The sequence below is a fragment of the Pseudophryne corroboree genome, chromosome 2 (assembly GCF_028390025.1).
Source record: "Pseudophryne corroboree isolate aPseCor3 chromosome 2, aPseCor3.hap2, whole genome shotgun sequence".
NCBI classification, from domain to species: Eukaryota; Metazoa; Chordata; class Amphibia; order Anura; family Myobatrachidae; genus Pseudophryne; species Pseudophryne corroboree.
The window spans coordinates 353,969,218-353,992,948 of record NC_086445.1 but is presented as its reverse complement, the minus strand read 5'-3'; the positions used below and the strand labels follow the sequence as shown (position 1 = coordinate 353,992,948).

General features: G+C 49.2%; 1 protein-coding gene across 5 annotated transcripts in view; it reads right to left on the bottom strand.

Annotated features, from left to right (window-relative positions):
- The window catches only part of DCUN1D2 (defective in cullin neddylation 1 domain containing 2), a 127,179-nt gene that overhangs the window by 42,106 nt on the left and 61,342 nt on the right, over nt 1-23,731 (bottom strand). For all 5 annotated transcript variants that reach the window (XM_063953110.1, XM_063953114.1, XM_063953111.1 and 2 more), the window contains one exon: nt 6,171-6,253. In XM_063953110.1, the coding sequence (XP_063809180.1) occupies nt 6,171-6,253 (83 nt within the window). The remainder of the gene's footprint in view (nt 1-6,170; nt 6,254-23,731) is intronic.

Genomic DNA, 23,731 nt, shown 5'->3' with positions numbered 1-23,731 from the left:
CATCCTTGATGTCCAAGGATACCATAAAGTCCCCCTCTTCCAGGTTCGCTATCACTGCTCTGAGTGACTCCATTTTGAACTTGAACTTCTTTATGTACAGGTTCAAGGACTTCAGATTTAGAATAGGCCTTACCGAGCCATCCGGCTTCGGTACCACAAAAAGAGTGGAATAATACCCCTTCCCTTGTTGCAGAAGAGGTACCTTGACTATCACCTGCTGAGAGTACAGCTTGTGAATGGCTTCCAACACCGTCTCCCTTTCGGAGGGGGACGTTGGTAAAGCAGACTTCAGGAAACGGCGAGGTGGATCTGTCTCTAATTCCAACCTGTATCCCTGAGATATTATCTGCAGGATCCAGGGATCTACTTGCGAGTGAGCCCACTGCGCGCTGTAATTTTTGAGACGACCCCCCACGGTCCCCGAGTCCGCTTGAGAAGCCCCAGCGTCATGCTGAGGCTTTTGTAGAAGCCGGGGAGGGCTTCTGATCCTGGGAAGGAGCTGCGTGTTGCTGTCTCTTCCCTCGACCTTTGCCTCGTGGCAGATATGAATAGCCCTTTGCTCTCTTATTTTTAAAGGAACGAAAGGGCTGCGGTTGAAAAGTCGGTGCCTTTTTCTGTTGGGGAGTGACTTGAGGTAGAAAGGTGGATTTCCCGGCTGTAGCCGTGGCCACCAAATCTGATAGACCGACTCCAAATAACTCCTCCCCTTTATACGGCAAAACTTCCATATGCCGTTTTGAATCCGCATCGCCTGTCCACTGTCGCGTCCATAAAGCTCTTCTGGCCGAAATGGACATAGCACTTACCCGTGATGCCAGTGTGCATATATCCCTCTGTGCATCACGCATATAAAGAAATGCATCCTTTATTTGTTCTAACGACAGTAAAATATTGTCCCTGTCCAGGGTATCAATATTTTCAATCAGGGATTCTGACCAAACTACCCCCGCACTGCCCATCCAGGCAGTCGCTACAGCTGGTCGTAGTATAACACCTGCATGTGTGTATATACTTTTTTGGATATTTTCCATCCTCCTATCTGATGGATCTTTAAGTGCGGCCGTCTCAGGAGAGGGTAACGCCACTTGTTTAGATAAGCGTGTTAGCGCCTTGTCCACCCTAGGAGGTGTTTCCCAGCGCTCCCTAACCTCTGGCGGGAAAGGGTATAATGCCAATAATTTCTTTGAAATTATCAGCTTTTTATCAGGGGCAACCCACGCTTCATTACACACGTCATTTAGTTCTTCTGATTCAGGAAAAACTATAGGTAGTTTTTTCATACCCCACATAATACCCTGTTTAGTGGTACCTGTAGTATCAGCTAAATGTAACGCCTCCTTCATTGCCAAAATCATATAACGTGTAGCCCTACTGGAAAATACGGTTGATTCGTCACCGTCACCACTGGAGTCATCGCCTGTGTCTGGGTCTGTGTCGACCGACTGAGGCAAAGGGCGTTTCACAGCCCCTGACGGTGTTTGAGTCGCCTGGACAGGCACTAATTGATTGTCCGGCCGTCTCATGTCGTCAAACGACTGCTTTAGCGTGTTGACACTATCCCGTAGTTCCATAAATAAAGGCATCCATTCTGGTGTCGACTCCCTAGGGGGTGACATCCTCATATTTGGCAATTGCTCCGCCTCCACACCAATATCGTCCTCATACATGTCGACACACACGTACCGACACACAGCAGACACACAGGGAATGCTCCTAACGAAGACAGGACCCACTAGCCCTTTGGGGAGACAGAGGGAGAGTTTGCCAGCACACACCAAAAGCGCTATATATATATCAGGGATAGCCTTATAATAAGTGCTCCCTTATAGCTGCTTTGTTATATCAAAATATCGCCATAAATGTGCCCCCCCCTCTCTGTTTTACCCTGTTTCTGTAGTGCAGTGCAGGGGAGAGACTTGGGAGCCGTCCTGACCAGCGGAGCTGTGAGAGGAAATGGCGCCGTGTGCTGAGGAGATAGGCCCCGCCCCTTTTCCGGCGGGCTCGTCTCCCGCTATTTAGAAAAATTAGGCAGGGGTTAAATATCTCCATATAGCCTCTAGGGCTATATGTGAGGTATTTTTAGCCTTTATAGGTACTCATTTGCCTCCCAGGGCGCCCCCCTCCCAGCGCCCTGCACCCTCAGTGACTGCCGTGTGAAGTGTGCTGAGAGGAAAATGGCGCACAGCTGCAGTGCTGTGCGCTACCTTTAGAAGACTGCAGGAGTCTTCAGCCGCCGATTCTGGACCTCTTCTGATTTCAGCATCTGCAAGGGGGCCGGCGGCGTGGCTCCGGTGACCATCCAGGCTGTACCTGTGATCGTCCCTCTGGAGCTTGATGTCCAGTAGCCAAGAAACCAATCCATCCTGCACGCAGGTGAGTTGACTCCTTCTCCCCTCAGTCCCTCGCTGCAGTGATCCTGTTGCCAGCAGGAATCACTGTAAAATAAAAAACCTAGCTAAACTTTCTCTAAGCAGCTCTTTAGGAGAGCCACCTAGATTGCACCCTTCTCGGCCGGGCACAAAAATCTAACTGGAGTCTGGAGGAGGGTCATAGGGGGAGGAGCCAGTGCACACCACCTGATCGGAAAAAGCTTTACTTTTTGTGCCCTGTCTCCTGCGGAGCCGCTATTCCCCATGGTCCTTTCAGGAACCCCAGCATCCACTAGGACGATAGAGAAAACAACCTGTGTAAACTAAGTTACGTATTATTTATACAGAGGTAAGCATGGATGAGACGGGTTGTACACACTTACAGGTTTAAGCAAAAAAGAAAAAGAAATGAAATAATTCAGCTATCAAGTGTTTCTTAACAAGAAACATTGATGATTTGCAACAGTTTGGTTAAATTAGATAATTTTTATATGAATGTTTTATCTTACAATGAAGAAACAAACCTGTTAAAACTGTGTTTCACAAGCACATAAACATTGTTTGGGGCCATTGGCAAATGCTTAATTTTTGAGAGTCCAGCACTCAAGTAAAATGGAAAACACCATCTCATTATTACACTAATTAGCCACAGTAAGCACATTTGCTTGTACTCACGGCCTGAAAGAAATATAGTTTATGCCCTGCAAGCGACAGCTAGACAATGTTGCATGACCAAAAGGTGCATACACACGGAGAGATTTTGGCTATGAGAGATTTTGACTAACTTTTCCCTTGAACTGGCAGTAGGAGATTTTGACTAACTTTACCAGAGATTTTGTCTAACTATGCAAGAGATTTTGGCTATGGGAGATTTTGACTATCTCATTTAAATAAGGGGATGAGTGTCATATATAGGACGATTTTACAGGGTGGCTGGTATTTAAATAGCTGAAAGTTAAAAAAAAAATTTGCGTGGGGTCCCCCCTCCTATGTAAAACCAGCCTCGGGCTCTTTGAGCCAGTCCTGGTTGTTAAAATACAGAGGAAAAAATGAGTAGGGTTCCCCCATATTTAGACAACCAGCACCGGGCTCTGCGTCCGGTCCTGGTTTAAAAAATACGGGGGACAAAAGACATAGGGGTCCCCCGTATTTTCCAAACCAGCACCGGGCTCCACTAGCCAGGGAGATAATGCCACAGCCGGGGGACACGTTTATATTGGTCCCTGCGGCCGTGCCATTACCCCCCCAACTAGTCACCCCTGGCTGGGGTACACTGGAGTGAGGACCCCTTAAATCAAGGAGTCCCCCCCCTCCAGCCACCCAAGGGCCAGGGGTGAAGCCCGAGGCTGTCCCCCCCATCCGTGGCCCGGTGGATGGGAGGCTGATAGCCTTTCAATAGTAATATTGTTCTTTACAGGAGGCCTACAGGTCCCAGCAAGCCTGCCCCAGCATGTTGGCACTTGGAGAACCACAAGTGCCAGCATGCCCGGACATAAAGGGCCCGCTGGCACCTGTAGTCCACCTGTAAAGAAAATATAAAAAAAAAAACACAACACATTCTTTTAAAAATCCTTTATTAAACTGGGTCTTCACCTGGGGGCGGCAGCCTTTAAGCTCTTTTGCATGGCCGCCGCCTTCCCAGGGCTTCCGGCGTCTTCACCTGGGGGGGCGCCACCTCCCCAGGGCTTCTGTGGTCTTGCTCCGGCATCTTCACCTGGTGGGCGGCGGCTGCTAAGCTCTTTTGCATAGCCGCCGCCCATCCAGGACTTCCACGGCGTCTTCAGGAGCTTTTCTCCGCTCCTCCTCCGCCGTCGGACTGACAGCCGCTGCCTCGCGCTGACTTATATAAGTCAGCGGGAGGGGGCGGGGCGATGACGCGGCGAGCCGTGATTGGCTCGCGGCGGCCATCTTGAATTTCAAAAATGACGCTGAGGCGCCATTTTTGAAACTGGTACCGCTCCGCTGCCAAACTCTGCAATAGAAAGGTAAATTTCCCCCGCCCGCACCGCCGCCGCCCGCACCGCCCACACCGCAACCCGCCGCCGCAACCCGCCGCCGCCCGCACCGCCGCCACAACCCGCCGCCGCCCGCACCACCGCCGCCTGCACATCGCTATCGCTGGGCAAAATCGCTGGCCTCTTAAAGTGTTAGCGATTTTGCCTAACTTTTGCAGCGACATAGTCAAAATTGACTTGCCTGCACTGACTATTTTTCCCAGCGATAGCGACCTAGCGGGGACGCGCATCGCTATCGCTGGCTGTGTACACACGGAGCGATCTGCACTAACTTTCTGAGCGATTTTGACTATATAGTCAAAATCGCTCAGTTATATCGCTCCGTGTGTATGCACCTAAAGAATGGAAAAAGTGCAGTAAGGATCCAGCTCCCTTGGCAAAGTGTTTCTAGAGCTCTCTGAAACGTTGACAGCACATATGCACTTGTGATGATTTTTTCCTGGGAGTGCCGTCTGCACCCCATGCTGAAAGTGACCAATCCACATAGGGTGTTATACCATGATCAATCAAAACTTGGCCCCCTGCCTAATATGCTGTTGCTCCTCCTTGTGCCACCAAAACAACTGTCTTAATGTGTGGTATCTGGTACCAGGATGTTATCAGCAACTTTTGAGGTGGAGCTGCGTGTGTAGGACTTATTGTCCCATCGCTAAACAAAAATGCTCACTGGATTGGGGTCTGGTGAAATTGGAGGCCATGGCAACCCCTTGAATGATTCACTATGATCCTCAAACCATTCTGGAAGAATCCATGTAGTGTGGAAGGGTACATTACCCTGCTGAAAGAGGCCACTTCCATTTGAGAATACCGCTGCCATTGCAGGATGCACCTAGTCTGAAACTATGTTTAGGAAAGTGATAGGCATTAAATTGACATCCATATGAAATGACCGGCCCCAGGCTTTTCACTCAAAACATCACACTTCTTCCACCAGTTTTTTCCCCATAATGCATCCAGGGGCATTTTTTTCTCCAGGGTAAATAATCCACGTGTATGCACCCGTCGACACGATACAACAAATAACAGGATTCATCGGAAAAGGTGACATTCTTCCATTGACCAAAGAGGTCCAGTTCAAATGCTCGTATGCACATTGTAAGCATTTTCAATGGTGGATAGGGGCTAGCAATGAAACTCCGACTGGCTTGCAGCTACACAGCACTGTTCCAGGTCACCATCATTAACATTTTCTGTGATTTTAGCAGTGTAGCCCTTCTGTTGGTTCTCATCAGACAAGATGGCCTTCGTTGATCTCTCACACCCAAACACCTATCAGCAGTTCATACTTTTTTCCTCATCACCATAGCGGACCTTGAGCACCCCCACAAACCTAGCCGTTTAGATATACCCTGACCCAGGCAATAGCGATTTGGCCCATTTTACAGTCACTCTTGTCTTTACACTTGCCCATACCTTCTGAATTCAATATGTCAATTACAAGTATCTAATTTCAGCTTACTGTCTAACATATTCCTGACCATAACAAGCACCATTATGAGAAAACCCATGTCATTTTCTTCATATGGTAGCGGTCATAATGTTTTGACTCATAAGTTTATATTCTATAATGCTTGTGGGTGATATCTTGATAAAAAGGCCACAAGACTTCTATGCCTCCAAAGCGGCAACAGTTAATATCACACTTATTCTAATGCATGCATCCAAGTCTATGGTCCACAGTAAGCACATTAATATTATTTTGTGCCGTATCTATAGAAGATATGTTCTTTTTAAGGCTCCAATATACATGTTTTTGAATTATGAAAACAGTACCAGTGATACTTACCAACAGAAACTTATTCCAAAGATCTAAAAATTTGAATCTTCCTGACAATACTAAATTCCAGTACGCAACTGCCATATCCAAATCTGAAAAATAAAAGAAAATTGGATTTCAAATTACCTACTAGTAAATCCTTTTCTCGAAGTCCATAAGGGATACTGGGGACACTTAATACGAAGGGGTATAGATGGGGTCCAAAGGAGCCGGTGCACTTTAAATTTCTTCAACAGGGTGTGCTGGCTCCTCCCCTCTATGCCCTCCCTCACAGCTCAGTCTAGGAAAACCGTGCCCAAAGGAGATGGACATACTTGAGAGGAGGAAACATGACAATACAACAGTGATGAGATTAACGAACCAGCACACAGCAGAACAAACACACTAGCAATTGCTAGTGAAACCAGAAAACACCTGTGTAGCAACTTCACCAAAGAACAATAACTTGCAGGAAAGTCAAAGCACAGAGGCGGGCACCCAGTTCAGCTGTCAGTCACCGCCGGCTGCTGCAGCTTGTGTACGAGCGGTTGGCTAGCCACCCATACACTCAACACACCGACGTGCCAAAATATCTAACGATATATTGGCCGTCGGCTGTGCAGCAGGGTCGATACGATAGGTCTGAACGGTGGAGTTCACAGACCTATTTCGTACACACTGGCCGACGGACCAGTGATATATCGGCCGTCAATAAAACGGCCGATATATCGGCCAGTGTGTACCCAGTTTAAGAAATACTCTGGAGGTTTTTGGCTCGGCATTAATTCATCTTTTCAAAACTATAAAAAGCAGGATTCAATAATAGGCCGCACTTAAGAACCATAATCTTTTTTTTTTTTTTATAGACTCATAAAGGAATGGATTCTAATAAATGTTGCAATACTGGTATATTTGCTATATACATGGATTTTTGTATGCACATCTATAGGGATAAAGGAACTGATGCAATCTAGAAGTGATGCAGGATCGCATTCCACTCCTTCATGACAAGTACAATTTTTCATATTTTAGAGCAATGTCTGTCACTGACAACTATTCTACTTTGTAAAATGGATTCAAGAAAAGGTTATACATATGGCTTTAAGGTGGTCAAACTGTATATAGCTTTCATTTGGTAGCATAAGAATAAACATTTTATAGGATTTATATAGGGAAAATTTAGCAAAACACCAATAAACATAGGTTTATCACAGCTGTTCCCAAAACTGCTTAAGGCAATTAAAGCCAGATGAATCCTCCCGAGAAAGTAGGTTTTTAATTACCTACCGGTAAATCCTTTTCTCGTAGTCCACAGAGAATGCAGGGGTCCACATTAGTACCATGGGGTATGGACGGGACCACTAGGAGCCATTGGCACTTTAAGAATTGGAGAGTGTTGGCTGGCTCCTCCCTCTATGCCCCTCCTACCAGACTCAGTCTAGAAACTGTGCCCTAGGAGACGGACATCTTCGAAGGATTACACAGATAGTGGCGTGATTCACACCAGCTCACACACAAGGCAATACAAGCTAACTAGCTTAAAACATCAGCAACGTCTGAACAGGATTACTTACCCAGTAACAAGACAGTACTTACCCAGAACTAAGCAGTACTGAACTAAATAACCACTGCAGGACAACGAAGCGCTGGGCGTCCGCCCAGCATCCTCTACGGACTACGAGAAAAGAATTTACCGGTAGGTAATTAAAATCCTATTCTCTCTTACGTCCTAGAGGATGCTGGGGTCCACATTAGTACCATGGGGATGTACCAAAGCTCCCAGAACGGGAGGGAGAGCGCGGAGGCTCCTGCAGAACCAATTGACCAAACATAAGGTCCTCAGAGGCCAAAGTACCAAACTTGTACAACTTTGCGAACGTGTTCGACCCTGACCAAGTAGCTGCTCGGCAGAGTTGTAACGCCGAGACACCCCGGGCAGCCGCCCAGGAAGAACCCACCTTACGAGTAGAGTGGGCCTTAACAGACGTAAGACACGGCAAGCCTGCCATAGAATACGCATGCTGGATAGTGAACCTGATCCAGCGAGATATCGTCTGCTTAGAAACAGGACACCCAATTTTCTTGGGATCATACAGGACAAACAGTCCGATTTTCTGTGACGAGCAATCCTCCTAACATAGATTTTCAGAGCCCTTACAACATCTAAGGACTTTGATGACATTGAGGAATCAGTCGCAACTGGCACCACAATAGGTTGGTTGATATGAAATGCCGACACGATCTCCTGTAGAGGTTCAAACCAGTCCGACTGGAGGAACTGCAACATCACGTTAAGATCCCAGGGCACCTTAGGCGGTACAAAGGGACGTTGGATGTGCAGAACTAGTCTGAACCTCAGGGAGGGCAGCCATCTGTTTCTGGATGAAAATGGATAGGGCCGAAATCTGGACCTTTATGGATCCTAACCTCAGGCCCATATCCACACCTGCTTGCAGGAAAAGGAGAAACCGTCCCAGTTGAAACTCCACCTTAGGAAACTTCTTGGACTCACACCAAGACACTTTTTTTTTTTACATACGATGGTAATGTTTAGACGTTACTCCTTTCCTTGCCTGTATCAGGGAAGGAATAACCTTGTTCGGAATGCCCTTCCGAGCTTGTATCTGGCGTTCAACCTCCATGCCATTAAACGTAGCCGTGGCAAGTCTTGATAGGCAAATGGCCCATGCTGCAGCAGATCCTCTCGAAGAGAAAAGAGGCCTCAGCTCTTCTAGCAGTAGATCCAGAAGATCCATGTACCAAGCCCTTCTTGGCCTGTCCGAAGCAATGAGGATTGCCTGAACTCCTGGGCCAATATTTACTAAAAAATCGAGTTTGTCCGATTTGTGTTTTTTTAAGTCCCAACACAGGAATTCACTAAGCACCAATCTCGGCAGTGTTTGGACTATTCGTAATGGTTTGAATAACAAAGTTCAGAAATACGAATGAATAGACCATCGGTCAAACGCGGCTGTTATTTCATACAACACGGGTATTCACTATTCATTCGTATTTTGGTGTTAGTCTCTGAGTGCTCAACTGCGGGTGTATTTTTTTGCGATTCGTTAAAAAAAGCAGCAAAAAAATAGACCTGCTTTTTCCAGGCGAGTTTGGATAATCATGCACGGATCAGTGAGATCTGTGCATGGTTATCTATGGGAAAGGGTCTGTTTACTGTAAAAACTTGAAAAAAAAATTGCGTGGGGTCCCCCCTCCTAAGCCAAACCAGCCTCGGGCTCTTTGAGCCGGTCCTGGTTGAAAAAATATGGGGAAAAAATTGACCGGGGTTCCCCCATATTTGATCAACCAGCACCGGGCTCTGCGCCTGGTCCTGGTGCAAAAAATACGGTGGACAAATAGCGTAGGGGCCCCCCGTATTTTTTGAACCAGCACCGAGCTCCACTAGTCAGAGAGATAATGCCACAGCCGGGGGACACTTTTATATAGGTCCCTGCGGCCCTGGCATTAAATCAATAACTAGTCACCCCTGGCCGGGGTACCCTGGAGGAGTGGGGACCCCTTAAATCAAGGGGTCCCCCCCCCCCCTCCAGCCACCCAAGGGCCAGGGGTGAAGCCCGAGACTGTTGACCGCGAGTTCCCTCAACCGCTGACCGCAAAGTTCCCATCATTGGATACAATGGTGCGCCTATGCGCTACATTGTATCTTCACTGCACAGCCTCACTGACACTACAGGAGGTCACAGCCAATCAGGAGGGTGCCACAACGTGGCGCTCGATGATTGGCTGAAGGGACCCTCTTTGACAGGAGTCAGGGGGGGTCCCGGCAGACGGGGAAAGGGGTCCCATGTGTAAACATGGGACCCCTTTCTGTGCGTGGATCGGGTATGCGGTTTGTTTTTTTGCCAAGTACGTGGATTATAAAAAAAAGGACACGACACACTGGATTTAGGTGAGTATAATTTTATTTACAGGTACCCTGAAATCGACGTCGAGACGTGGGCCGAGTCGGCATCTGAACATAGGTAAGTATGTGTGTGTCGGAATGTATGTAATAAAGTTGTACTTTCAAGGTGTGTGTGTCCTGTTTTTATTTGGGTATTTTTTTTGCAGAAGAACTATAGGTACCAGCGGGCCCGTTTAACCCCCGCATGCTGGTACTTGTGGTTCTCCAAGTACCAGCTTGCGGGGGAGGCTTGCAGTGACTTGTAGTTCTTGTGCAAAAAACAATATTCTTTTAATTTACACTTGGCTATCAGCCCCCCATCCGCAGCCCATGGATGGGGGGGGACAGCCTCGGGCTCCACCCCTGGCCCTTGGGTGGCTGGAGGGGGGGACCCCTTGATTTAAGGGGTCCCCACTCCTCCAGGGTACCCCGGCCAGGGGTGACTAGTTAGTGATTTAATGCCAGGGCCCTATATAAAAGTGTCCCCCGGCTGTGGCATTATCTCTCTGACTAGTGGAGCCCGGTGCTGGTTCAAAAAATACGGGGGACCCCTACGCTTTTTGTCCCCCGTATTTTTTGCACCAGGACCAGGCGCAGAGCCCGGTGCTGGTCGATCAAATATGGGGGAACCCCGGTCAATTTTTTCCCCATATTTTTTCAACCAGGACCGGCTCAAAGAGCCCGAAGCTGGTTTGGCTTAGGAGGGGGGACCCCAAGCAAATTTTTTCATAATTTGTAACACTTTAAACACCTTTTAAAAGGTACACAATGAAGCCCTGCACGGATCTCACAGATCCGTCCGGGATTCCTTGTGTTTTGTCAGGCAGTGTTTTACTCATCACTCCCGTAAAACACTGCCTGACATTACGAATCACATCGACATCGGAAAAAACGAATGTGGAAAACTCAGCAGCTTAGTAAATGACCGTATCAGGATTCAAAAAGTTGCAGTAAAATGCACCAGATACCATTCGAGATCAAACACTCTTTGACGGCTAAACACCAAAAACGGCTAAAACACGAATATTAGTAAATAAACCCCCTGGTCTCCTTATGAGTTTGAGAACTCTTGGCATGAGTGGAAGTGGAGGAAACACGTACACTGACTGGAACACCCACGGAGTCACTAGGGCGTCCACCACCACTGCTAGCGGTTCCCTCGACCTGGAACAATACCGCCAAAGCTTCTTGTTGAGACGAGAGGCCATCATGTCAATTTGGGGTACGCCCCAAAGATCTGTTACCTCCTTGAACACCTCCGGATGGAGACCCCACTCCCCTGGATGGCGATCGTGTCTGCTGAGGAAGTCCGCTTCCCAGTTGTCTACTCCCAGAATGAAGATTGCGGACAGCGCCAACGTGTGTTTTTCTGCCCAGAGGAGGATTCTTGTTACCTCTGACATTGCTGCTCTGCTCTTCGTTCCACCTTGTCGGTTTATGTAAGCCACTGTCGTTACGTTGTCCGACTGTACTTGAACGGCCAGATTTCTCAGAAGATGGGCCGCTTGGAGAAGACCGTTGTATACGGCTCTTAGTTCCAGAATGTTTATCGGCAGGCTGGCTTCCAGACTTGACCACCTTCCTTGGAAGGTTTCCCCTTGAGTGACTGCGCCCCAGTCCCGGAGACTTACATCCGTGGTTAGAAGGATCCAGTCCTGAATCCCAAACCTGCAGCCCTCCAGAAGGTGAGGTAATTGCAGCCACCAGAGGAGTGAAATCCTGGCCTTTGGTGACAGACGTATTCTCTAGTGCATGTGTAGATGGGATCCCGACCACTTGTCCAGGAGATCCAGTTGGAAGGACTGAGCATGAAACCTCCCATACTGCAGAGCCTCGTAAGAGGATACCATCTTCCCCAGAAGGCGAATGCACTTATGAACCGACACCCGGGCTGGCTTCAGGACATCCCGGATCATTGTTTGTATCACCAACGCTATTTCCTCTGGAAGAAACACCCTCTGCACCTCCATGTCGAGGATCATTCCCAGAAAGGACAATCTCCTGGTTGGTTCCAAATGTGATTTTGGGATATTCAGGATCCAACCATGTTCCTTGAGAAGCAGGGTCGTGAGAGCTATTGACTGAAACAGCTTCTCCTTGGACGATGCCTCTATCAGCAGATCGTCCAAATACGGAATTATGTTCACCTACTGCCTGCGGAGTACCATCATTTCCGCCATCACCTTGGTAAAAACACTTGGTGCTGTGGAGAGGCCGAATGGTAGGGCCTGGAACTGAAAATGACATTCCAACAGAGCGAATCAGAGATAAGCTTGATGCAACAGTCAAATTGGAATGTGGAGGTACGCATCCTTGATATCCAGGAATACCAGGAATTCACCCTCCTCCAGACCTGATATCACTGCCCTTAGAGACTCCATTTTGAACTTGAACTCCCTCAGAAAGGGGTTTAGTGATTTTAAGTTCAGAATGGGACTGACCGAACCATCCGGTTTCGGTACCACGAAAAGTTTCGAATAGTAACCTGCGTTCTGCATTTGGGAGGGACTGGTACAATGACCTGTGCTTCCACCAATTTCTGGATGGCTCCCTGTAGGGTAGCCCTGTCTGCCGGCAAAACTGGCAAGCCCGATGTGAAGAACCGATGAGGAGGTAGATCCTGAAATTCCAGCCGGTACCCCTGGGACACAATACCTAGTACCCAGGTGTCCAGGCTGGACGACACCAAGACGTGACTGAAATGTCTGAGTCTCGCCCCCACCGGCCCTATCTCCAGGCTGCGCTGTCCACCGTCAGGCGGAGGACTTTGGCACACCTGAAGCAGGCTTCTCTGTTCTTGGGAACCTGCCGCAGGTTTCTTGGATTTTGGTCGGCCCCCTCTAATGAAAGTGTTGGCCGGTTTGGTCTTTCTTGGTTTAGAAACCCGAAAGGACTGAGATGCAGGTGAAGAAAAAGGTTTCTTCATAGCAGGATCTGCTGAGGAAAGAAAAAGGGACTTACCCGCTGTAGCCGTGGCGATCCACGAAATCCAATGCTTCCCCAAAGAGAGCCTGACCTGTGTAGGGTAGGGTCTCCACATCTCTCCTGGATTCCACGTCGGCAGACCGCTGGCGCAGCCACAGTCCTCAACGAGCTGAGACGGACATGGAAGAAATTCCTGCAGCCACTGAACCCAGGTCTTTCATGGATTCCACCATAAAAACAGAATCCTGAATGTTTCGGAGAAACAATTCAATGTCACTCTTAACTAACGCATCCAAATCTTCAAGTAACGTGCCGGACCACTTTACTGTAGCTTTGGAAATCCATACACAGGCAATAGTAGGACGGAGTATCGCCCCTGAAGCCGTGTATATGGATTTGAGCGTATCAATTTTGCGATCAACTGGCTCCTTTAAGGTGGTTGATCCAGGGACAGGTAAAACCACCTTTTTTGAGAGTCTGGATACAGACGCATCCACTATGGGTGGGTTTTCCCATTTCTTTCTATCCTCCTCAGGGAAGGGGAAAGCAACCAGAACCCTCCTAGGGATCTGGAATTTTTTCTCTGGATTTTCCCATGCTTTTTCAAAAATAGCATTTAATTATTTGGATGCGGGGAAGGTTAGCGAGGCTTTCTTATTGTCAGTGAAGTAAGCCTCCTCAACCTGTTCAGGTGTTGTGTCAGTAATATTCAACACATCTCTAATAGCTTCCATCATAAACTGCACCCCTTTTGCAAGAGATGCGGCCCCCTGAGCACGTCCCCATCACCGTCTGCCGTGTCAGAGTCGGTATCCGTGTCATCTTGCATGATCTGGGCAAGAGTACGTATGTGGGGACCAAGGGGGGGGTCCTGAGGTAACAGAACCAGACCAAACTGCCATAGAATTCTGTAAAACCTGAGTTGCAGATTCATTCTGAGCAACCCTAGCAGAAATCTGAGAAATCATAGTTTTGATAACCACTCCGGCTCTCTTGCTGGTATCTGCGCTAAAACAGTTCAATCCTGATTACATGGAATGAGATAATCCTGAGAGGACATGTCCTCAGCTGCACATGACACAAAGTCCCTGGACATAGCCGACTGGAGACCCCAAATACTACACACACACACACACACACACACACACACACACACACACACGCGCGGTAGGTTATACAGAGTTTCCCCCCTGAGAATGGCAAAAGAGACACAGATCAGAGACAACCCACTCACAGCGCTGTTACATATAAAGGACACCCCTTATCAGCGCCCACTGTGTACTGTAATAGTTGCACAGATCTAATTCAGCGCCTCCCTCCCCCCTCCCTTCTACAACCTTCTGGCACCGCACAGGATAGCTAGAGTTGCTTGGAGGGACAGCTCTGTCAGCGTCTGTGTACAGGAACTACAGGCAGAAAATAAGATTTTACTCACCGGTAAATCTATTTCTCGTAGTCCGTAGTGGATGCTGGGTACTCCGTAAGGACCATGGGGAATAGACGGGCTCCGCAGGAGACTGGGCACTCTAAAGAAAAGATTAGGTACTACATCTGGTGTGCACTGGCTCCTCCCTCTATGCCACTCCTCCAGACCTCAGTTAGGGAAACTGTGCCCGGAAGAGCTGACATTACTAGGAAAGGATTTGGAATCCAGGGTAAGACTCATACCAGCCACACCAATCACACCGTACAACTTGTGATAATTATACCTAGTTAACAGTATGAATAACAACTGAGCCTCATTAAACTGATGGCTCAGAACAAAAAACCTTATAGTTAAGCAATAACTATATACAAGTATTGCAGAATTCCGCACTTGGGCCCTCATTCCGAGTTGTTCGCTCGCAAGCTGCTTTTAGCAGATTTGCTCACGCTAAGTCGCCGCCTACTGGGAGTGAATCTTAGCTTCTTAAAATTGCGAACGACGTATTCGCAATATTGCGATTAGACCTCTCTTAGCAGTTTCTGAGTAGCTCCAGACTTACTCGGCATCTGCGATCAGTTCAGCGCTTGTCGTTCCTGGTTTGACGTCACAAACACACCCAGCGTTCGCCCAGACACTCCTCCATTTCTCCAGCCACTCCCGCGTTTTTCCCAGAAACTGTAGCGTTTTTTCACACACACCCATAAAACGGCCAGTTTCCGCCCAGAAACACCCACTTCCTGTCAATCACATTACGATCACCAGAACGATGAAAAAGCCGTGAGTAAAATTCCTAACTGCATAGCAAATTTACTTGGCGCAGTGCGAACATTGCGCATGCGCACTAAGCGGAAAAACGCTGCGATGCGAAGAAATTTACCGAGCTAACAACTCGGAATGACCCCCTTGGGACGGGCTCCCAGCATCCACTACGGACTACGAGAAATAGATTTACCGGTGAGTAAAATCTTATTTTCTCTGACGTCCTAGTGGATGCTGGGTACTCCGTAAGGACCATGGGGATTATACCAAAGCTCCCAAACGGGCGGGAGAGTGCGGATGACTCTGCAGCACCGAATGAGCAAACTCAAGGTCCTCCTCAGCCAGGGTATCAAACTTGTAGAATTTTGCAAACGTGTTTAATCCCGACCAGGTAGCAGCTCGGCAAAGTTGTAAAGCCGAGACCCCTCGGGCAGCCGCCCAAGAAGAGCCCACCTTCCTCGTGGAATGGGCTTTGACTGATTTAGGATGCGGCAGTCCAGCCGCAGAATGTGCAAGTTGAATCGTGCAACAGATCCAGCGAGCAATAGTCTGCTTAGAAGCAGGAGCACCCAGCTTGTTGGGTGCATGCAGGATAAACAGCGAGTCAGTTTTTCTGACTCTAGCCGTCCTGGAAACATAGATTTTCAGGGCCCGGACTACGTCCAGCAACTTGGAAGCCTCCAAGTCCCGAGTAGCCGCAGGCACCACAATAGGTTGGTTCAAATGAAACGCTGATACCACCTTAGGGAGAAATTGGGGACGAGTCCTCAATTCTGCCCTGTCCATATGGAAGATCAGATAGGGGCTTTTGCATGACAAAGCCACCAATTCTGACACACGCCTAGCCGAAGCCAAGGCCAAAAGCATGACCACTTTCCACGTAAGATATTTCAACTCCATGGTCTGAAGTGGCTCAAACCAATGTGATTTTAGGAAATCCAACACAACGTTGAGATCCCAAGGTGCCACTGGGGGCACAAAAGGGGTCTGAATATGCAGCACTCCCTTAACAAACGTCTGAACTTCAGGCAGTGAAGCCAGTTCTTTTTGAAAGAAAATAGACAGGGCCGAAATCTGGACTTTAATGGATCCCAATTTTAGGCCCATAGTCACTCCTGACTGTAGGAAGTGCAGAAATCGACCCAGCTGAAATTCTTCTGTTGGGGCCTTCATAGCCTCACACCAAGCAACATATTTTCGCCATATGCGGTGATAATGTTTTGCTGTCACATCCTTCCTAGCTTTTATCAGCGTAGCAATGACTTCAACCGGAATGCCCTTTTCCATCAGGATCCGGCGTTCAACCGCCATGCCGTCAAACGCAGCCGCGGTAAGTCTTGGAACAGACAGGGCCCCTGCTGTAGCAGGTCCTGTCTGAGAGGCAGAGGCCAAGGGTCCTCTGAGATCATTTCTTCTAGTTCCGGGTACCAAGTCCTTCTTGGCCAATCCGGAACGATGAGTATAGTTCTTACTCCTCTCTTTCTTATTATCCTCAGTACCTTTGGTATGAGAGGAAGAGGAGGGAACACATAAACCGACTGGTACACCCACGGTGTCACTAGAGCGTCCACAGCTATCGCCTGAGGGTCCTTTTTTAGCTTTTTGTTGAGGCGGGACGCCATCATGTCCACCTGTGGCCTTTCCCAACGATTTACAATCAGCTGGAAGACTTCTGGATGAAGTCCCCACTCTCCCGGGTGGAGGTCGTGCCTGCTGAGGAAGTCTGCTTCCCAGTTGTCCACTCCCGGAATGAACACTGCTGACAGTGCTATCACGTGATTTTCCGCCCATCGGAGAATCCTTGTGGCTTCTGCCATCGCCATCCTGCTTCTTGTGCCGCCCTGTCGGTTTACATGGGTGACCGCCGTGATGTTGTCTGACTGAATCAACAGCGGCTGGTTTTGAAGCAGGGGTTTTGCCTGACTTAGGGCATTGTAAATGGCCCTTAGTTCCAGAATGTTTATGTGTAGGGAAGCTTCCTGACTCGACCATTGTCCTTGGAAGTTTCTTCCCTGAGTGACTGCCCCCCAACCTCGGAGGCTTGCATCCGTGGGCACCAGGACCCAGTCCTGTATGCCGAATCTGCGGCCCTCGAGAAGATGAGCACTCTGCAGCCACCACAGCAGAGACACCCTGGCCCTCTGGGACAGGGTGATCAGCCGATGCATCTGAAGATGCGATCCGGACCACTTGTCTAACAGATCCCACTGAAAGATCCGTGCATGGAACCTGCCGAATGGAATTGCCTCGTAAGAAGCTACCATCTTTCCCAGGACTCGCGTGCAGTGATGCACCGACACCTGTTTTGGTTTTAGGAGGTCTCTGACCAGAGATGACAACTCCTTGGCCTTCTCCTCCGGGAGAAACACCTTCTTCTGTTCTGTGTCCAGAATCATACCCAGGAACAGCAGACGCGTCGTAGGAACCAGCTGCGACTTCGGGATATTCAGAATCCAGCCGTGCTGTTGTAGTACTTCCTGAGATAGTGCTACTCCGACCAACAACTGCTCCCTGGACCTCGCCTTTATAAGGAGCTCGTCCAAGTACGGGATAATTATAACTCCCTTCTTTCGAAGGAGTATCATCATTTCGGCCATTACTTTGGTAAATACCCTCGGTGCCGTGGACAGACCAAACGGCAACGTCTGGAATTGGTAATGGCAGTCCTGTACCACAAAACGGAGGTACACCTGGTGAGGTGGGTAAATGGGGACATGTAGGTAAGCATCCTTGATGTCCAGTGATACCATGTAATCCCCCTCTTCCAGGCTTGCAATAACCGCCCTGAGCGATTCCATTTTGAACTTGAACTTCCTTATATAAGTGTTCAAGGATTTCAAATTTAGAATGGGTCTCACCGAACCGTCTGGTTTCGGTACCACAAACATTGTGGAATAGTAACCCCGTCCCTGTTGAAGGAGGGGAACTTTTATTATCACCTGCTGGAGGTACAGCTTGTGAATTGCCGCCAGTACTACCTCCCTGTCCTGGGGAGAAGCTGGCAAGGCTGATTTGAGGTAACGGCGAGGGGGAGACGTCTCGAACTCCAGCTTGTATCCCTGAGATACCACTTGTAGAACCCAGAGATCCACCTGTGAGCGAACCCACTGGTCGCTGAAGTTCCGGAGACGGGCCCCCACCGCACCTGGCTCCACATGTGGAGCCCCAGCGTCATGCGGTGGACTTAGTAGAAGCAGGGGAGGATTTTTGTTCTTGGGAACTGGCTGTATGGTGCAGCTTTTTCCATCTACGCCTGCCTCTGGGCAGAAAGGACGTGCCTCTAACCCGCTGGCCTTTCTGAGGCCGAAAGGACTGTACTTGATAATACGGTGCTTTCTTAGGCTGTGAGGGAACCTGAGGTAAAAAAAGTCGACTTCCCAGCTGTTGCTGTGGATACGGGGTCCGAAAGACCGTCCCCAAACAATTCCTCACCCTTATAAGGCAAAACTTCCATGTGCCTTTTAGAATCAGCATCACCCGTCCACTGCAGAGTCCATAATACTCTCCTGGCAGAAATGGACATTGCATTAATTCTAAATGCCAGCCGGCAAATGTCCCTCTGTGCATCTCTCATAAATAAGACTACGTCTTTAATATGCTCTATGGTTAGCAATATAGTGTCCCTGTCAAGGGAATGAATGTTATCAGACAGGGAATCAGACCACGCTGCTGCAGCACTGCAGATCCATGCTGAAGCAATAGCAGGTCTCAGTATAGTACCTGAGTGTGTATACACAGACTTCAGGATAGCCTCCTGCTTTCAATCTGCAGGCTCCTTTAAGGCGGCCGTATCCTGAGACGGCAGTGCCACCTTTTTTGATAAGCGTGTGAGCGCCTTGTCCACCTTAGGGGATGTCTCCCAGCGTAACCTATCCGTTGGCGGGAAAGGGTACGCCATTAGTAACCGCTTAGAAATTACTAGTTTCTTATCTGGTGAACCCCACGCTTCTTCACACAATTCGTTTAACTCATCAGATGGGGGAAAAGTCACTGGCTGCTTTTTCTCCCCAAACATAATACCCTTTTTTGTGGTAACCGGGTTAATGTCAGAAATGTGCAACACATTTTTCATTGCCGTAATCATCCATCGGATGGCCCTAGTGGATTGTATATTTGTCTCATCCTCGTCGACACTGGAGTCAGACTCCGTGTCGACATCTGTGTCTGCCATCTGAGGTAGCGGGCGTTTTTGAGCCCCTGACGGCCTCTGAGATGCCTGGGCAGGCACGGGCTGAGATGCCGGCTGTCCCAAAGATGCGTCATCGAACCTTTTATGTAAGGAGTTGACACTGTCGGTTAATACCTTCCACATATCCATCCACTTAGGTGTCGGCCCCGCAGGGGGCGACATCACACTTATCGGCACCTGCTCCGCCTCCACGTAAGCGTCCTCATCAAACATGTCGACACAGCCGTACCGACACACCGCACACACACACAGGGAATGCTCTGACTGAGGACAGGACCCCACAAAGTCCTTTGGGGAGACAGAGAGAGAGTATGCTAGCACACACCACAGCGCTATATAAACAGGGATTTACACTAACAAAAGTGAATTTTCCCTATAGCTGCTTAATATACTCAGTTTGCGCCTAAATTTAGTGCCCCCCCTCTCTTTTTTACCCTTTGAGCCTGGAAACTGCAGGGGAGAGCCTGGGGAGCTGTCTTCCAGCGGAGCTGTGAAGAGAAAATGGCCCCGGTGTGCTGAGGGAGATAGCCCCGCCCCCTTCTCGGCGGACTTCTCCCGCTTTTTTATATACTTTTATGGCGGGGGATTATGCACATATACAGTTTATTAGACTGTATTATGTGCTTTTTGCCATGTAAGGTACTCTAATTGCTGCCCAGGCCCCCCCCCCAGCGCCCTGCACCCATCAGTGACCGGAGTGTGTGGTGTGCATAGGGAGCAATGGCGCACAGCTGCAGTGCTGTGCGCTACCTTAATGAAGACCGAAGTCTTCAGCCGCCAATTTCCTCCGGTTTCTTCCGTCTTCTGGCTCTGCAAGGGGGACGGCGGCGCGGCTCCGGGAACGGACGATCGAGGTCGGGCCCTGTGTTCGATCCCTCTGGAGCTAATGGTGTCCAGTAGCCTAGAAGCAGAAGCTAGCTGCAAGCAGGTAGGTTTGCTTCTCTCCCCTAAGTCCCACGTAGCAGTGAGTCTGTTGCCAGCAGATCTCACTGAAAATAAAAAACCTAACAAATACTTTTCTTTCTAGGAAGCTCAGGAGAGCCCCTAGTGTGCAACCAGCTCTGGCCAGGCACAGATTCTAACTGAGGTCTGGAGGAGGGGCATAGAGGGAGGAGCCAATGCACACCAGATGTAGTACCTAATCTTATATTTAGAGTGCCCAGTCTCCTGCGGAGCCCGTCTATTCCCCATGGTCCTTACGGAGTACCCAGCATCCACTAGGACGTCAGAGAAAAATGGCGCTGAATGCTTCTGGGTCTGCTCTTAGGAGAAGCTACGCCCCTTGAAGATGGCGCGTCTTCCCGCACAAATTCTTTATACTGGCCTGAGGACTCAGTCGCAAGGCGGGGGATTCTGTCCCCTGTTGAGCACCTGAGTACGGAGGATTGTGACGCTAGCCTGGGGATTCAGTCTCCTGTTAGAGTCTGTGACCAGTGTAGGGTATTAAGTTGCTGGCTCAGGACGCTCCTCAAAGCGCCAACACTGTGTGCCGCTGAGCCTTCCCGGAGCGCAGCTGCTCAGAGCTGCGCTCCTACCCTTGTGCTACCATAGCTCGCCTCTTCTGATCTTCTGGCTCTGTAAGGGGGTGGCGGCAGAGGCGGAACTACCGCCAGTGCAACCAATGCGTTGCACTGGGGCCCGCCTCTGTCCAGGGGCCCAAAGCATGTAATGAGTCAAACTGACTCATTACATGCAGCTGTGTGCTGCGGGCAACCGTTGCCCGCAGCACACAGCCAGGCTCGGACTGGGCCACAGGGGAGCAGAGGAGATCTCTGGTAGGCCCTACTGGTTCTTAGCCCATGTGCAGTCTCCGTTTTGGCCGCTATGTGTGGCCCTAGCTTTACCCCCTTATACTGCCCCCCAGCATGATTACATACCACATCTCACCTATTACAAAGTTCAAGTGTCCAGAATATATCCTTCATCTCCCTCACTCCAAACTGCACCCTGATCTGATCCTATAGTGATCATCTCATCTATTTTGTCCCTTATATACTGCACCCCAATCCAACTGTATCTCCCCATTTCACTCACTGTAACTGGAATTTTATAACAGTGTCTCAGGGTACAACTCAGTGATTACTGTACTGTTGGGGTCATTCAGATCTGAGTGCTGGGCTGCATGTTTTGCTGTCCTGCGTTCTGATAGTCGCCGCCTACAGGGGGAGTGTATATTTGCCGTGTAAGTGTGCAATTCTGGTGTACACCGAGATGCTAAAATCCACTGTGTGCAGTCTCTGCGCAGCCCAAGACTTACTCCTACAGTGCGATCACATCAGGCTGATCGGGGCTGGAGCGGACGTCAGACACCCGCCCTGAAAACACTTGTCATGTCTGCGGTTTTCCAAACACTCCCAGTAAACGGTCAGTTACCACCCACAAACGGCTTCCTCCTGTCAGTCACCTTGCGAACGCCCGTGCAAACAGATTTTTTGCACCATGCCGCCACTGACCAGCGATACCATCGGTAGTTGTCTGACATGATTTGCGCATTGCGGTGCATAAGCATGCGCATTTAATACCTTATCGTCCGCTGTGCAAAAACGCACAGCAGTGATCAGATCTGAATGACCCCCTGTAGCTGCATCATCCGCAGGAAGATGGTACCATTGTCAGCTTCATGTGGCTAATTGTTAATGCCCATGTTTTTTCGACTGGTCGAAAAATCCGGCACTGGTGAAAATCACGTGTATCAGCGAATTCGCTGCTGATACATGTGTTTTGGCGGATTCACAGGTGGTTTTGCCCATTTTTGGGTCCGTTTTCGGCCATGCCAATTCGACAGAGAAAATAAAAAGTGAGATGGCATGGGCAAAAATGGATTCAAAAACGGGCGAAAAATGCCTGCAATTGAATAGTGTTGAATTAGTGCAGTTTTTTCAACAGCTTGAAGTGGGCAGCGAGGTAGAGCGCTTTTTCTTTATATATTATGCTAGGTGGCGACTATAATGGCTGCCCACTCCTCTCTGGTCACGTGGCCACACTCATTCCAGCATATGACAATGCTCCTTAGTGGGCCCCTGTGATTGCATTTCCCGGGTGGGCCCTTAAAGCCCCAGTCTGACACTACCCACAGCCGCCAGGAGAGGAGAGGAGCGCAGCAGACACGAGGGGAAGGAGGAGGAGGGAGGTAGAGGAGGGAGCCGCAGCAGGGCTGTTTTATTGGTTGAGGCGCTGCTGCTGCTGTCCTTCTGCTTCACTATAGGCTGACTTCCGCCGCTGAGAAGCGCATCCCAGCATTCACAGTGGCGGAGAACAGCCTATGGTGAAGGACTGGGACAGCAACAGCATCGCCTCCACCAATAACACAGCACTGTTGCGGCTCCCTCCTCCACCTCCCTCCTCCTCCTTCTCTCCTGCCCGGGAATCGTGATCTCTGCCAGAAGCTGCACCGAGGAGCCTGAGCCAGCGGAGAGAGTAAGTATAATTCTTTCTTTCTTTATGTGCAAAAAGGGGGACTGTCTGCCGTAATGTGTAAAAAGGGGGAATCTGCCTGCCGTAATGTGTAAAAAGGGCACGCTGTCTGCCGTAATGTGTAAAAAGGGTACGCTGTCTGCCGTAATGTGTAAAAAGGGCACGCTGTCTGCCGTAATGTGTAAAAAGGGCACGCTGTCTGCCGTTATATGTAAAAAGGGGACGCTGTCTGCCTTAACGTGTAAAAAAAAAATAAGAATTTACTCACCGGTAATTCTATTTCTCGTAGTCCGTAGTGGATGCTGGGGACTCCGTAAGGACCATGGGGAATAGACGGCTCCGCAGGAGACTGGGCACATCTAAAGAAAGATTTAGGACTATCTGGTGTGCACTGGCTCCTCCCCCTATGACCCTCCTCCAAGCCTCAGTTAGAAACTGTGCCCGGAAGAGCTGACACAATAAGGAAGGATTTTTGAATCCCGGGTAAGACTCATACCAGCCACACCAATCACACCATATAACACGTGATAGGAACCCCGGTTAACAGTATGATAACAAATGGAGCCTCTGAAGAGATGGCTCACAACAAAACCCGATTTTTGTAACAATAACTATGTACAGGTATTGCAGACAATCCGCACTTGGGATGGGCGCCCAGCATCCACTACGGACTACGAGAAATAGAATTACCGGTGAGTAAATTCTTATTTTCTCTGACGTCCTAGTGGATGCTGGGGACTCCGTAAGGACCATGGGGATTATACCAAAGCTCCCAAACGGGCGGGAGAGTGCGGATGACTCTGCAGCACCGAATGAGAGAATTCCAGGTCCTCCTCAGCCAGGGTATCAAATTTGTAGAATTTTGCTAACGTGTTTGCCCCCGACCAAGTAGCTGCTCGGCAAAGTTGTAAAGCCGAGACCCCTCGGGCAGCCGCCCAAGATGAGCCCCCTTCCGTGTGGAATGGGCTTTTACA